The sequence below is a fragment of the Leopardus geoffroyi genome, chromosome C1, assembly GCF_018350155.1.
Source record: "Leopardus geoffroyi isolate Oge1 chromosome C1, O.geoffroyi_Oge1_pat1.0, whole genome shotgun sequence".
NCBI classification, from domain to species: domain Eukaryota; kingdom Metazoa; phylum Chordata; class Mammalia; order Carnivora; family Felidae; genus Leopardus; species Leopardus geoffroyi.
The window spans coordinates 122,119,486-122,136,592 of NC_059328.1; the positions used below are offsets into that span (position 1 = coordinate 122,119,486).

The 17,107-nt window shown below is 34.6% G+C and overlaps 1 protein-coding gene across 3 annotated transcripts in view; it reads right to left on the reverse strand.

The window, feature by feature from the left end:
* Nucleotides 1-17,107, reverse strand: part of DPP10 (dipeptidyl peptidase like 10) — a 1,361,034-nt gene that overhangs the window by 144,611 nt on the left and 1,199,316 nt on the right. For all 3 annotated transcript variants that reach the window (XM_045479564.1, XM_045479563.1, XM_045479565.1), the window contains exons 6-7: nt 15,384-15,436; nt 15,203-15,284 (exon numbers count right to left, since the gene is read on the reverse strand). In XM_045479564.1, the coding sequence (XP_045335520.1) occupies nt 15,203-15,284; nt 15,384-15,436 (135 nt within the window). The remainder of the gene's footprint in view (nt 1-15,202; nt 15,285-15,383; nt 15,437-17,107) is intronic.

Here is a 17,107-nt window from a genome sequence, read left to right on the forward strand (position 1 = left end):
TCACTTCCTTTCCAAGTTTGCACAGTTTTGTTCAGTCTCCAGAATCCTTGGGTAGTTTCATTTTGCTTTGTTAATGTTTTGTCTGGATTTTACAGGTGAATTCACATGAAGCTTGTAACAGTCCACTTATACCTATCTGAGGTGAGAAGTCATGTATTCAACTTAAGTCAAAGTTCTTTTAATTGGAGAATGCTCCAAAAATAGAAAATTATTTTCCAGCATGACATTTATCATATTCCTAGGGTAATACTTTTTTTTCCTTTTAAGATTGAATCTCTTGATATCAGGTTAATAACGTAATTTAAAAAAAAGTGACGGCGGTTTACGCTTAAGGACAACTATAGTTCAAAGAATCCAAAGATCTGATATGCCACTAGACATACGACATTACCTTTCTGGGGACAGGATTGGGCTTTTTGAGAGACATAAACTTGATCAGAAAAAAAAAAACAAAAACAGAAGATGCTGTAAGTGTTCTTAGGGAAAGTTCTTTAGGAAGACATTGAATTTGGATAACATAAACAGAAGACAAAGAAACTAATGAACACGCTTTTTTTGTGTGTTCTTAAATGAATAGCCAAGTTTAGCTATGTTCCCCGGCTCGTTCTAGTTTAGTTCTGGGACGTAGAATGTAATTAGTAGGATAATTTTTAATAAAGATTTGAGTACCGAATTTTATATATAATTATCTTCATTCTTCTGTTCATATCAGAACACATTAGAATCAAGATACTGAGCACATTATTTAATATTTATTTATTTTGAGATAGAGTGTGATCAAATGAGGGAGAGAAAGAATCCCAAGAAGGCTCTGCACTGACAGGCTCAATCCCAGAAACTGTGAGATAATGACCTGAGCAGAAATCAAGAATCAGACGCTTAACTTAATAAGCCACCAGGCGCCACCCTGACCAAAATCTTTTAACATTCATCTTCACGATCAGCAATTTTTATCCCCCTCACAAGGAAACTGAAGGACCAAGCTATGGTTCTTTTATTCAGCTTTAAATATGTAATTCTTTATGTCCCTTTCTCTTTCTCAAACTATAATTTATCTTCTAATATAAAACAGTATCAAATATATTTTAAATATTTTATTTTTTTAATGTTTATTCATTTTTGAGAGAGAGAGAGACAGAGCATGAGTCCAGGAGAGGCAGAGAAAGAGGGAGACACAGAATCTGAGGCAGGCTCCAGGCTCTGAGCTGTCAGCACAAAGCCTGATGCAGGGCTCAAACCCATGAACTGTGAGATCATGACCTGAGCTGAGGTTGGAGGTTTAACCAACTAAACCACCCAGGTACCTCTCAAATATATTTTAAAGACTAAACTACTTATTAATATACTTACTCTGAACCAGTAATTATTTTTACTTTTTTTTTTTTTTTTTCAGTAGGCTCCACATCCAGTGTGGAGCTCAATGCGGGGCTTGAACTCATGACCTGATCAAGACCTGAGCTGTTATCAAGTCGGACGCTTAACCAACTTAGCCACCCAGGCACCCCTCCATTTTGCCACCTTTGTCCCCAGTTATATTTCGTATTTGTAGCAGAGGTAAAACCTCTTACCATTCGATATGATCATTGCTAACACATACTTCAGACACAAGACATATACATTCTGTTTACCCACTATATATACACACACACACACACACACACACACACACACACACACACATATATATATATAGTGGATATATATATGGATATATATATATATATATATATATATATATAATTCAAGTATTTCAAGTATCTGTAGTGTATATATATAAAGTACTTATAAATTTTTAAATTTACAACATATACATACATATATACATGTACTATATATATATATATATATGTAAAACTTGTCGAAATTTTCTCTATTTCGAAAGTCCTTGAAGTGCCTGATTCTACATGCTGTGTTAAAGGTAATCCATTTTTTAAAAATATTTATTTTGAGAGAGATAACATGTGCATGTGCGCAGAGAGAGAGGAAGAGAGAGAATACCAAGCAGGTTCTGTGCTGACAGTGCAGAGACTGACTTGGGGCCCAAACTCATGAAACATGAGATCATGACCTGAGCTAATCAAGGGTCAGACGCTTAACAGACCGAGCCACCCAGGTGCCCCTCAACTTTGTTTTAAAACTTTTTGTCATTTATAATAATTTTTAAAAATATTTCATTTAAAATATAAGAAATGCTCTGACAAAAATTAAATAATATAAAATGTCTCTCAAACTCCAGTTCTCTCAGGGGAGTATTCCTCTAAAGAGGACAACCCTGGTCACTTCTCAACACATAATATAATATAATATAATATAATATAATATAATATAATATACAGTGCAGTTTAATATAGTATAGTGTAAATTAATATTATAGTATAATTATAATTATGCATGATTTTATATTGAATAAACATTTTATAGTATATAATAATTTATAATATATAATCATAATATTACACTAAATAATGTATGCAATATATTATAATTACAATATATTTTATATAATATATAATGATGTTACATTATATAGTATAAAATACATATTATATAATATAATGAAATGTAATATATGATATATAAATATATGCATACACAAAACTATAATTAAATATATATTTAATAATATAAATAATACAAATCTGTAAAATAAATATTTAATATATAATATATCTTATAGCTATATGTATATAATATATGTAATAGGTGTTTTATTTAATATTGAGAGCATACTGATTCATCCTATGGCCTTTTTTTACTGGATGGCATTGCATATCTGCACATGTAGAAGAATCATATTAATTTTAATGGCTTCTCAATATTTTATATTTATGCACCCTAAATTTTTACTGGTCTAATAATGATAACTTATTTAAATTGTTTCTAGTGTTTTATTTTGCTTTTTAAATTATAAACAGTGTTCCAGTGAATTTTCTTTTCATATATCTTTAGGCACATGTGGAATATATTTACAGGACGAAATCTACATTTGGAACTGCTAGATATCTAATACTGTATTTCTTTTGGACATATTCTTACTCCAATAAAAGTGTGTGTGTGTGTGTGTGTGATTTTTTTTAATTTAACTTTTTTGTGGTCCAAAGTCATGCTGTGTATAATTCCCATTTGGTACACTTATTGAAACTGTTTCGTGGCCCATTGTGTGCACTTGTATATATTCCATGTATTCTGTAATTGCCGGGTATAGTGTTTTGTAAATGACAATGACATCATGTTGGTTGATTGTGTTGACCATATATTTTATATTGTTTCTGATGTTCTATCTACTTGTCCTATCTTGTACTGTAAGACAAGTGTTGAAATTACCAGCTAAAATTGTCAATTTGTGTTTCCCATAAGGTGGTAAAGTATATATTTGCTTTCAATCTTTTTCTGGCTCTGGGGAATTATTACTTTATGTTCCTTAGAGATTACAGTTTATGCTGTGGTTGACTAATAGTATCATAAAAGATTGAGTTTCTTTTCACATTTTCATTTCCTTTGTTGAACAAGGGGAGAGCTCCTGAATGCACCATTTAAAGTTATTTCTGAGAAGAAAAATCTTGCCATAATGCAGATAACCATTTCCATCAGTGAGTTCTTTTCATGTCATTTAATAAGACAAAGTAAATCACTAGAATACTAAACTTTCATAATTGGGATCTTTTTTTTTTTTTTCTTAACATTAGGGGTTGTGTAGGATGGCTCACATCTTAAAATAACATTCTTAAACTTTTATTTTTAAAGTTTCTACTTAGACCACTGATAGAATGTGCCTTGTTATCCTTGTAGGATAACCCTGTATGGTCAGAGTAAGAATAAGAGATATGCCAAACCCTGGTTGCAATGAAATAAGAGATTTTAGTGATTATCATCTACATTGTTATTCTACTCCAATGACTTCTTAGCAGGAACTGTCTACAGTGTTCAGTACATCGGGTTATGCATGACCTAAATTTATAGCTAAAAAATCTGCAACCCTGGAGCCTCCATGGTTCTTACACCAAAACTTATTATTAAATTTAATGTTAGGAGCAGCTTGAGAAAATAATTGCCAGAAAAATTGCTATTTTGTGGGAAAATGGGTAAAAAAAGATATGGTTGTTACATTTACCTCATTATTGCTAAATAACTCAAAACTGTTTAAACATAAGGGAAATATAGTGAGTTCTTATTAGAACTAGGAAACAAACAATAGTTATTCTTTCTGATACAAATCTGCTGGCATATTTTATTCTTCTGGCTTATTTGATTCTTTTTACCTTTTCACATTTGTCAGTAACATCTAAGTTATAGCTTTTTGTTATTAAAAATATAAACCAATCAATTAAAGCATGTGATCCCATATACATATATTCTGTTTCTTCTTACATTGAGAACTTCCTTATAGTCTAGAGGAATGCCTTTAAATAAAGGCCCTGGAATGTTCAGATGACCCTTGAATGTCAATGCATCTGAACTGTGCGGGTCCAGTTATGATGTCGATTTTTTTTCGACAAATTCCATACAGTACCATGAATGTATTTTCTCTTCCTTATAATTTTATTAACAACATTTTGTTTTCTCTAGCTTACTTCATTGTAAGAGTACAGTACATAATGCATATAACATGCAATATATGTGTTAATTGATAAGGCTTCCGGTCAACAGTAGGCTCTTAGTAATTAAGTTTGGGGGAGGCCAAAAGTTACAGGTGGATTTCTGACTGCACGTGGGGTTGGCACCTCTAACCTCTGCACTGTTGTTCAAGGGTCTTGTGTAACTTCAACACTCAGCTTTCAGGTCACTTTCTCCAGGAAACTGCCCCATCACCTCAGAGAGGGCCCCCTGCAAGGTGAAGACCACATTGGAACCCTTCTGTTTCAGGTGTTCCAAGAGGTGGGAATCCCTACCTTTAGAGGTCCTGGAATATAGAAATTGTGCCTTTTATATCCCTAGTGAGTTGCATGTTCATAACATATAGTTAGAACCTCTACAACATTTTATAACTCATCTAGGTGAACCAAGAGGAGCACTTTAAATAGGGATGAAATCTCCTCCTTTCCTCCAAAAGAAGTAAGTAAATTTCAGGTGTCTCATTATTAATATTGGTACTTTCTATGATAAATAATTGATTTCCCTTTGGTTTTTCTAAGTGTGGAATAAAACATTAAAAACATAACACAGGTAAAGTTTATCTCAAACAGCAATGAGTAGATTGATGATTTTCTTTTCTTTTTTATATAAGCCGGACAATATTTCTACTTTCCCTCAAAATCTCTAGGGCTGGCCTCAACTAGAAACTGTCAGCATTTAAATAACTTCTATTTTCACATGCTCACACAGGTTGCAACATCTTCCGTCAGCAGCTTCTCTTTTATTATTCTCAGGGGAAAATACATGCCTGCAGTTCACTTTACAATTATACATGCTATGAGCATTACACAATTGGAGCACCTGCCTTCAGAGGGTTCACAGTCCCAGGCAGTCTGCAAGGCCAAGTCAGCATATACTTACCAAGTGACTTCTTTTTTTTCTTTTTAATGTTTATTTATTTTTGAGAGAGAGAGAGAGAGAGACAGACAGAGTGTGAGTGGAGGAGGGACAGATAAAGAGGGAGACACAGAATTCGAAGCAGGTTCCAGGCTCCGAGCTATTAACACAGAACCTGGCACGGGGCTCGAACTCATGAACCAGGAGATCATGACCTGAGCGAAGTCGGACACTTCACCGAATGAACCAGTCAGGCGCTCCACCAAGTGATTTTTTACTGAAGCCAGTACAGATAGCTTAAAGGCAGTAAGAGTACAACTAACAGTATGCAAGTTGCTCAGATTCTCCTTACACTGAAATATGCAACACTTTAGAGGAAATGTATGCTTATAGAGAATCAGAACTTTATTTTCTATTTCTTTGAAAAATCTCTGACTTTAGATAGAAAAGTCATAAATATACTATTTAAATACAAGGCACAAGCGGTCTACATGAGTGCTTAATTGATATGTGGGTAGGTAATTTTTACAGCAATTGCAAGTTAATTTTCCTTTACAGTGTATATGGTAATTGCATATTTCTTTTTCCTTTTCTATGCATACACCTACACTGTTATGATATTTTACTTGTATGAGAATGTATTTCCTGTCATATTTACATACATACTATATTAATGTAAACATATACCTGAATATACTACAAATTTATCAGCCAAGATGTTCAGGACATTTTAAGGGTGTTTTTATTATTTTTGTTAAACCCAAGCAGTTATCCTATTATGGTTCACTGGATTCTTTCCAGTCTAATACTGAGTAAAGAAATTATATCAGCTTCTTGATACTGACTTTCCTTATGTCAAATTTGAAGTGAGACCCATTTGACTTTAGGTGTGCCTAGTACTAAATGTGCTAAGAGGAATTGCTTTTATTTTCTGTAACAAAAAACAGGAACATTAAATTTTGTTACAGATAACATGAAAAAGGTAATATGTTTTCAGTCATCTCCACTAATGAAGATGAATGAGGTAAAAAATGCTCAAAATTCATTTATATGGAAATAGTCATTGCAATAAATAGTTGAGGATGTTAAGGATGTAAATTTTCCGGTTTCAGGGTGTAGCAGTTTTCCTGTAGCAATTAATGTACTAGCAATGACCATCGCACACACTACTGTGAAGTACTGACTTGAACTAGAATTTGACTCTTATTGGCCCTTTCTTCATCTACTTGGGACACCTCAAATATGCTACAACTTCAGGCCTAAGCCTTTCGTCCCAAAATATACATGAAGTCAGCAGCAGGTGTGAGTGTGTGTGTCTGTGTGCATTTGTGGCGTGCATGGGTCTATACATATGTATCTCTTATATACAGTATACTTGTATATGTTTATCATATATTTCCCAAACATATGTTAATAACAATTAAAATAATTACTTTTATACTTAAAAATTACTTAATGGAATGCCCAGTAAAAACATTACAGTATTTACTAGGAAACATAAGATTTCGATGACATGTTTGAAAAACGCTGCTTTAAACACCTCCCTTAAACCAATGAGGACTAAGGTCATACTAGAACAGTCAAGGAAATGGTTCAAAATTTCCATTAATGAACTATTAAATGTAAACAATTACATCAAGGAAATTGAAAATTTCCTGGAGGCATGGAACCATTGCTAAACACTGAAGAGTTTATTATCAATTTTAAAGCAATACTAGTAATAACAAAAATGCAGGTGATGGGAAAGGTTGTGACTTTGTATTTGTACTTGGAGAATTACCTAGAACATTACATTTTTCAATAATATAGGTAATAAAATATAGAAAAAGTAATTTCTCCAAATACTAGATTGTGATGAGTAAAACACAATATTTTTAAAGGTTAATGCCCCTGGAAGGATGGGTGTAGTGATTTTAGTTTAGCCTGAATAGATTGAAAAGATATTAGCAATATCAAAGAAGGAATCTATGTTATGTTAAATGTTCTCATCGCACACAAAAAATAAATAAGGCAGTGGGAAACTTTTGCATTTGATGGATACATTTATGGTATTGAATGTGATGATTGTTTCACAGGTATATACTTCTCTTCAGCTCAAGTTTTACACAAAATATGTACACTTTTTTGTTTGTACTCAATGCAAATGCAGCCATTTGTATGTATCGATCTTTATTTGTTCCCAATAAAGTGGCTTAAAAAATTGGGAGTCTAAAATGAGATTTAGGAATATACTTGTATATTAAGTGTAGAAATACATTGATAAATCATATTTGTATAACTTAATGTATGTGAATGAGTAGAAGACAATTTTTATTACTTGACTGTGATCAAGTTTTATATCTCAGTTAAATACTTGACATACTTATCTCTTAAATATATTATTTACCAAATCATTTCCAGATTATAGTAGCCTCTAAACTTAGCTCTCTGCCTCTAAACTCAATTACTTACAGTCTAACACAAACTCTTTGACCAGACCCAACCTTTCATGCATGACTACGCTTCACATCATGCCGTCCTCAAAACTCTTTGCTGTATCTGATCGTCCACACAAACCACTGTCAGCCTTTCATTAATTTCTTAATGCAACCAGATACTCATTAAATTTACCTTCTGCCTTGGGCTAAAATGAGTTTTACATAGAAGAAGGAGGAAGAGGAGGGAAACATGGAAAGAAAGAGACATAGAGGAAGGGAGGGCTTAGGTGAGAGGGAGGGAGGGAAATGTTTAGCATATTCTGTATTCCATATGCTCTGGAAATGATTGGAAGTCAGTGGTGAAAGACAGCAATGTGAATAAATAAAATCTTAAATGATTTGAGATAAAATAGAAGAATGTTAGACTCCTGAGAAGCAAGCAATTCACTTAGCCTGTAGAATTTCGGGGGGGGGGGGAATTATCAGAGAAGAGGAATATGTTAGCATTTTGCATTTTAGTATTTGACAAAGACATCTAATGAAAATAAAACAATGAGGGGATACACCAAAGAGAATGATTCAAAGGCACAAACATTATGCGGGAGAGGACACTCAGAGGGTGTAATCACTCTCGAGATTAAAGAGTTTTGGTTCACGTAGAGAAAAAAACCTGTGCTTCTGCTCTGCAGTGGAGTGGCAGGAGCCACAGGATGTGTCACCTTAGCTGCATCTTGTGTGTCATAGCAATGACATTTTATCACCTGTGGGAGCTGTTAAGAATCTACATTGTTAACACATACCTCTGTGGATGCTGGATGGATTAGAGTGGCCAGCGAGTGAAGAGGGATATTTATGTGAAAGACGATGATCTGAATTAAAGTGTGTTACTGTAGGAAAGGACAAGTGGGAATCAAATCAAGCAGTTACTATACCATGATGGCTAATTTTATGTGTCAGTGTGGCTAGGTTACGGTGTCTGACTGCTTGGTCAAACACGTCTTGTAAAAGCAGTTTGTAGATGTGATTGACATTTACAATCAGTTGATTTTTAGAAAAGAATAATGTGAGTGGCCCTTATCCAATCAGTTGAAGGCTTTAACAGCAAAAAACAGGTTTCCCAAAGCAGGCCTTCTGCCTCAAGACTTCTGCTCAAGATTATAAAATGAACTCTCATCTGAGTTTTCAGCTTGCCAGACTGCCCCACGGTTGCATGAGCTGATTCCTTAAAATCTTGTTCCCTTTACAGAGAATCCACATCCACATCCATGTATACATATAGTACACATATGTTTGGTATACATGTTTTGGGACCCTTCATTTTGTTTTATAACCGCTATAGTAGTCTACTCACAACCTGCTCTAATGTTGTTTAGAGCGTACATGTTGTATGTGTCAATAATGTTGTATTGTGTCAGTTTTGTTTCCTTTTTTCCCCACAAAGTTTACCACCTGCAGAATGCCTTCCCCCATCTCACTGGTACTGAAAAATTTTCCCTTTGATTCTAATTCAGACCCTCTTTATCTATAAATTATATCAACCTCTTACCTCTCTTCTCTACAACCAGGGATTTCTTTCATAGCAAATAAATTAAAAACTGAGATTTAAGGATGGGAAGTTAATTGTCCTTAGTTTATAAACGCTACAGGCCTCTTTAATTAATTTAATGCAAAACTAATTAAAGTATTATAATGACTCATCTAATAAAATCATATTGCCAAGTTTGCTGATGGCTTCAAATATTGACAAAGCCTGTCATACTCACATGAAATGGACAATTAGCCATTTGTAGAGATGCATCCTTTAATTTATATTGAATCTATGTTTACATGCACACCAAGGATAACCTTGGCAAATAGGGACTTTATCCCAAAACTTACCCAAAGGATTTTGGGATATGCCATGACAAAAAACTTAGACTTCATTCTCCTCAGAACTAGTGAAACAAAAATTCCCAAACAAGTTAAAATTCAAGTGATAAAGATACTTTTAAAAATCATTTTAGGGGTGTCTGGGTGGCTTAGTCAGTAAAGCATCCAGCTTTGGCTCAGGTCATGATCTCATGATTTGTGAGTTCGAGCCCCACAGGCATCAGGCTCTCTGCTCTCAGCTCGGACCCCACTTCAGATCCTCTGTCCCCCTCTTTCTCTCTGCCCCTCTTCTGCTAATTCTCTCTCTTTCTCTCTCTCTCTCTCTCCCAAAATGAATAAATAAACCTAAAAAATCTTTTTTAAAAAATAGGAAAAATTAACCTCTAAAATACTATATGCAAGATATTATTCAATGTACTTAATGCTTATATGTTAAACACCAGACTAGCACTATTGGTGAAGTACCACTACTCTCACCATTTTATTTTTTTTTAATTCAATTTAATTAATGTATTTTTTTAATATGAAATTTATTGTCAAATTGATTTCTATACACCAGTGCTCATCCCAGCAGGTGTCCTCCTCAATACCCATCACCTACCCTCCCCTCCCTCCCACCCCCGCATCAATCCTCAGTTTGTTCTCAGTTTTTAAGAGTCTCTCATGGTTTGGCTCCCTCCCTCTCTAACTTTTTTTTTTCCCTTCCCCTCCCCCATGGACTCCTGTTAAGTTTCTCAGGATCCACATAAGAGTGAAACCATAGGTTATCTGTCTTTCTCTGTATGACTTATTTCACTTAACATAACACTCTCCAGTTCCCCACCATTTTAAAGATAAGGAGAGTAAGGCATACAGAAATTAAGTAATATTCTTAAGGTCAACATTTAGTAAGAAATGGACCCAGGAATTAACCACCTAAAAAACGACTCCCATGAGAGGATCTATGATTTTTATAAATTTTTAGTCCTTTTTATTATTTTCTCAACTATACTGAAAAACAATCCATAACAAGTAGGAAGCATTAAAGAACATGCCAGCAATTAATACAACTTCCCTGAGGGTGTCAAACTATTACTTTGGCACAAATTTTGGTACCTCTGAGGCTAGGAGAATGAGAGTTATATAAAACTCATGAAAGTTTCAAAGATTTTCTGAAGGACTCTCCAGTGAGAAAAACATGAAACTGTCTTGGGTTTTTAGTTTCTGGAAATTTCTGTGTTGGGAATTTGCCTTTGGCCTAATGGACCAGCTCTCTTGTTGACGGCATCAGAGTAAAACAGGTAAAGCTAGAGCAACTGCCCACTTTTTGCTGCTCACTCACCACAGCCCTACACTGATTCATGCCTTCTCTGGATCCAACCTGGCATCTCCATATCTAGCATATCCTAGGCAGTTTCTGCTGCCACTTTTTAGGAATATCGTACTGGAATGGATCTAAGACAGATCTATATATGTATACGAAAGACACTGTTCTAAAAATTTTTGAATATGAAAAAGATAAAGGCAAGCATGATGTTTATCATTCACTGCATTTTAAATTACTAGCTTGTTTCCTTCATAATTATTTAATCGATCATTCAACCATTCAGTGTGGCTATCACAGTGAATACAGTGTTATATGGGATTTCTTTGTGAAATACAAGTGTAAAGATGTTTAAGCAGCTTCTAATGTCTGGCAACTTTGTGTCTGCTTCTTTCAATATTTTTGGTAAACCTTTGTTTTCCCAAAGTCTTCTTTGTCTGAGTTCCTAAAGCCATGTTAAACATGTAGGGGACTAAAGACCAGGGATAAGGGGTGCCTGGGTGGGTCAGTTGGTTAAGCATCAAACTCTTGATTTTGGCTCAGGTCACAATCTCACAGTTCATGAGTTTGAGCCCCATGTCAGACTGTACGCTGACAACAAAAAACTGCTTGGGATTCTCTTTCTCTCTCTCTGACCCTCCTCCCTTGCTTATGCGCTCTCTCTCTCTCTCTCTCTCTCTCTCTCTCTCTCTCTCTCAAAATAAATACCCTTTCAAAAAAATTATTGGGAATCCTGGGTGGCTATGTCAGTTGGGCATCCGACTTCAGCTCAGGTCATGATCTCGTGGTCTGTGGGTTGGAGCCTGCTTCGGATTCTGTGTCTCCCTCTCTCTCTCTCTGCCCCTCGCCTGCTCATGCTCTGTTTCTCTCAAAAATATATAAACGTTAAAATTTTTTTTAAATAAAAAATTATTTTATTGTTGATTTTTTCTATGTTGAAAATAGTTTCCTTTTTTTAATATTCCATCAAACAACTAGTTTACATGTTTAAGGAACACATCCACCAAGATACAATGAAAGTTATTTCTGCATGTGAAAAATGTATTTCTTACTCTAAAACAGTCATCTACTGCACAGTTGACTCTGGAAATATTTCAGAGTGGAAAACTATAGAAGAAAGAAAAGAAAAAACAAAAGAAAAGAAAAAAGGAAGGAAAGAAGGAAGAGAGGAAGGAAGGAAAGAAGGAAGGAAGGAAGGAAGGAAGGAAGGAAGGAAAGAAAGAAAAGAAAGAAAGAGAGAGAGGGAGGGAGGGAGGAAGAAAGAAACAACAACAAAAAAAGAAGAAAATCTGCTAAGGCAATTACTCTACAACCCTTTTCAACCTCTCATGCTCCCCCTTCTTTATTCCAGTCATTCCGAAAATATTTTTAAAAATAATTTCATTCTTTTTAAAAAATATAATATTTAAAAATATATTATGTAGCATAATATATATATATTATGGATATATAAAAATATATCATTTTCCATGAACAAAGCCAACAAGCACGGTCAAAGGTCCTCACTTTTCTGCTGATGAAAATGAGGTACTAAGAGGAAAAAAGACTTGGCCAAGATCACATGGCCAATCACTAGCAGAAGTTCTATCACAGGTATATTCAATTCTAGAATATTTTAGATGGAGAAGCTTTTCTAACAAACAGAAGCACTATTTAATAGCAATATATTATTCTACAGCCTTCTTGAGATGTGACATATCTTGTACTACCTCCCTATCTCACCAATCAGCCTATAAAAGTATTTCTTAGATTTATAAAATGAAATAAAAATAATAATGTATACCTCACTAAGGGGAATATTTAGATTTCCCAAATTAATTATCATAATGAGATGATGATGCAGACATTTCTGTTTTATAATGAGGAACTTGAGGCCCATAGGCAATAAGAAACACACCTTAGCCCACCCAGCCGTTGTTGAAGCAACAATTCAAAAAAAAAAAAAAAAAAATCTAGAGGATTCTAACTTCCCTTCCTGGACTCTCCTAAAAGTCAGAGTTAGGGTTGGTCAATTAGAACCATTAAAGGTAAGAAGGATACTATATTGATAAGAGTATCAACAATTCCATCCTGAAAGTTTTATTTACCATTTAAACCGCCTCACTCTTAAAATCATAGTTTAAATTGCATAATGCAAAACTGATAGCATGCTAAAGTAAAAGACCACACCCACTATCACCAGCAAAGAAATAAAAGTCTTAAAAATGTAATTATCAAGACAGATCTAATATGCATATATTAAACACCACACCTATCACATGAAAATGTAAGTTTATTATAAGGTAAAAATCAAGTCTTATAAACTTCAAAGTTTATAAACTAGATAATAAAGTTTATTACAAAGATGTTTATGAACTCCATATATAGTTTTAAAACTAATTCTACATTTCTGTAAACTTAAAAACAAAGATCAAAATAGCCCATGTGAAAAGAAGAACATACATGAACACTGAAATAATATTCAAATTAAATACTAATAAAAATATTATTATCAAACTTGCTGGATGAAGATAAAGCAAAATTTAGAGAAAATATAGAATCAGTGTTTCTGTATTAGAAAAGAAAAATAAAATACTAACATTATAATAGAAAGGACTGTATAAATTTAAAATTTGGCCTTTGAGAAGACATGTGAAGTTTATAAATATCAAAGTTGATCATGAAAAGAAGAAAGTACTTCTAAATAACATAGGAAAAGAAGAAAGTACAAAATACAAAGATTAAAAAGATATTGTAAAAAGGGATAAAAACATTATGCTAACCAGTGGAAGTTTAGGTGAGATGGATTTTTAGAAATGTATAAATTATTGGGGCGCCTGCGTGGCTCAGTCGGTTGAGCGTCCGACTTTGGCTCAGGTCATGATCTCTCGGTCTGTGAGTTCGAGCCCCACGTCGGGCTCTGTGCTGACAGCTCAGAGCCTGGAGCCTGCTTCGGATTCTGTGTCTCCCCTCTCTCTCTGCCCCTCCCCCACTCATGCTCTGTCTCTGTCTCAGAAATAAATAAACATTAAAAATGTTTTTAATGAAAAAAAAAGAAATGTATAAATTATTGAAACTAATTTTAAAAATGCAAAACTTAATTTTATTACCATAATAGGATGAGTTCTTAAAAATCTCTCCCATACACACATAAATACCACACAAAACCTAGCCACATTCATAGGGTAAGTAGAGCAAGCACATCTTAATAAGACAGAAAGTATAAAAAAATTGGAATGGAAGAAGCAATAATGTCATTATTAAGAAACAATACGATAATATGGAAAAAGAAGGCATTGGTGAGAATATAGTACCAATGGGAATTCTCAAAGTGTCGCTGGTCTGCATATAAATATTCAAGCAATTTAGAAGTCAGTTTGGCAGCATGTACTACATTTGAGCGTTCACATGCCATATAACCAAGCAATACCACTTCCTGAGCAATATCCCCTTAAGGTCTTTATACTTTCACCATGAGACATGGACAAAAATATAGTGTTGCTCAAACTGCTTTTATGCATCAGTAATGCTCTTTTTGAGTTGGTGATAATTTCAAAATGTAATATGACAAGAATTCTTCCCCTAAGAAACCAGTGTCAAGTGTAGACTTCCGTCTTAAATTTTTACTCTGAATAATGCATTAAGAATAAACAAACGACGATGGGGCACCTGGGTGGCTCGGTCACTTAAGCATCTGACTTCAGCTCAGGTCATGATCTCGCAGTTTGTGGGTTTGAGCCCCGCGTCAGGCTCTGTGCTGAAATCTCAGAGCCTGGAGCCTGCTTCTGATTCTGTGCCTCCCTCTTTCTGCCCCCGCCCCCACTCATGCTTGTCTCTATCTCTCAGAAATAAACATTACCTAAATTTTAAAGAAAGAATAAATAAACTTGACAATGTTATGTAGCAGAAATTCCACAGAACTAGACCTCGGTATTCTTGGATCTCTTCTAGGTTCCATGATTTATAAACTTTTTTCTTTTTTAATTAATAAAATAATACCTGTATTATTTCATATATTCTTAAATTGGAATACCAGATGGAAGATGGAAGGTAAATAGAAAACATCAAGTATAACAGGACAGTTTGCAAAAGGAAGTGCTTCTGTAAACGTTTTCTACGGAGCCATGGCTGACAGTGTTTGGTGAATACCCACGCCTGTGCTTACCAGCTGCTGGCCTTGGACACCCCAGGCTGCATACTGCAAGACGGAGTCCTCTACTTCTGGAGGATTTAACTCCCAAACTTCCCTTGAAAAAAGGTAAATATTTTTTACATGAACAAATTGACATTTACACCAATAATTTAGTTGGACAACTGCTAATGAAGACCAGAATCAAAGAACTTACCTTGTGTGTATGTTGTAAATCACATATGAAGCAGTATAGGAATAATGAAAAATCTGAAATTAAAAGAAAAAAAGAGTTATGGACCCTAGGTTGAAATAAAAGCTCTATCCTAAGGTGCAGATATGTTCTTAATAAAATCCGGGAAGTCCAAGAATTGATTTTAGAGAGAAATCAAATGTGAACTGTTCCAGTTCTGAGCCTCACTCCAGAAGCCTCATGACTCCTCTGACTGTCCTTCCAACCCTTTATTCAACCTAGTCCATACTTAATACAATTGTGATTATATTGCTGCCTTGTTTCAAATACCAAATGATTCCTCATTGCCTATAAAATAAAGTTCAAGCTTCATTGATGTTCAAGGATTTTGGTACTTTGGTTTCTACACACTTTTCCAGCTTTACCATCCACTACTTCCCTTTACCTAGTCTATGCTTCAATCACATTAGATACATTCCTGCTGTATATCCTGAACTTTTTCTCCCCCCCCCCCCGCCCCACTACGACATCTTCAGGGAAAACTTATATTGTTACTTTCTTTTCTCAGCACACAATTATAAAAGCTTCTTTTATTCCAGTACTGGATGTACACTGCACAAATATTATAATACTTCAATTAAAACTCCCTAGAAGTCAAATTGCTATTTCTTCCTTTTGCAATAATAGCTTCAATTACACATGATTGGCCACATATTTTGGTAAGACAATACTAGCATTGTCTATTTGCATTAAAATCACAATTCTTCCACCATTTATTATAGTATTGTGTTTTATAATGAAGCTTTATTCTCCCATTCCTTTTAAAATAACTATTAAATCTAAGATTGCCTTTGCTGTAGAGTTGCAGAAGCAAAAATAACTTTTCCTGGTTGCTATTTTGGCATTCACACTTTATGCTATAAAATTCCATATTCGACTGCAAATTTTAAACCTTGAATTTACTACAAGAGCTGACAAAAAGATAAGAAATGTGACCACCTCTATAAACATTTTTCCCCATCTCAGAAAGTTCTGTTGCCAAAGCAAACTGCCAAGTGAGCACTTTGTCTTCCAAGCAGACAAATGTGTCAATGACGTTATGGGTAAAAGGAGTTCGTCTCTTCATCCTGCCTGTTAATTAGCCAACACACTCTAGCTGAATTCTAGGTTCACAGGCATCTTGAGAGAAAGAGTTCCTGGGCATTACTGTTTTAGTCAAAGGAGGCCAAAACAACCAAGACAAAACCATATATAACCACTGAATTTTGCTCTCTTTCTATAATTCTTATTATAGACTTTGCTGACTCTTCTCAATGCATGAATCGAAAGGTCTCCAAATGATGTCCTCCAAATGATGTACTTTGGAAAGGGGGATATAGAAACCCACTTTTTGCTTCCTAGTTCTTAGCCCAGTACAACATTTTCCCCCATAGTTCATGCATTGAGGTGGAAGTCCACAATAAAATTAATCTTAACTTGTCTTCAGACTCACAGCAAGCTGAAGTAACCAGTTGCGGGGTTTCACCTCTTTTACAGGTGTCTCACAAAGCCAGTAGTCTGCCGTCTACAGATAACTAGAAACTAACCATTTATTCCTAGTTTAGGGCTTTCCTCTGAGTCCACTTGTCTTTGGAGTGTGTGTGTGTGTGTGTGTGTGTGTGTGTGTGTGTGTGTATACTTCCAGCAGATCTCAAACACTTCCTGTTTTATAACTTTCCATAATTAAAATAGTACTCTATGCCCACAAT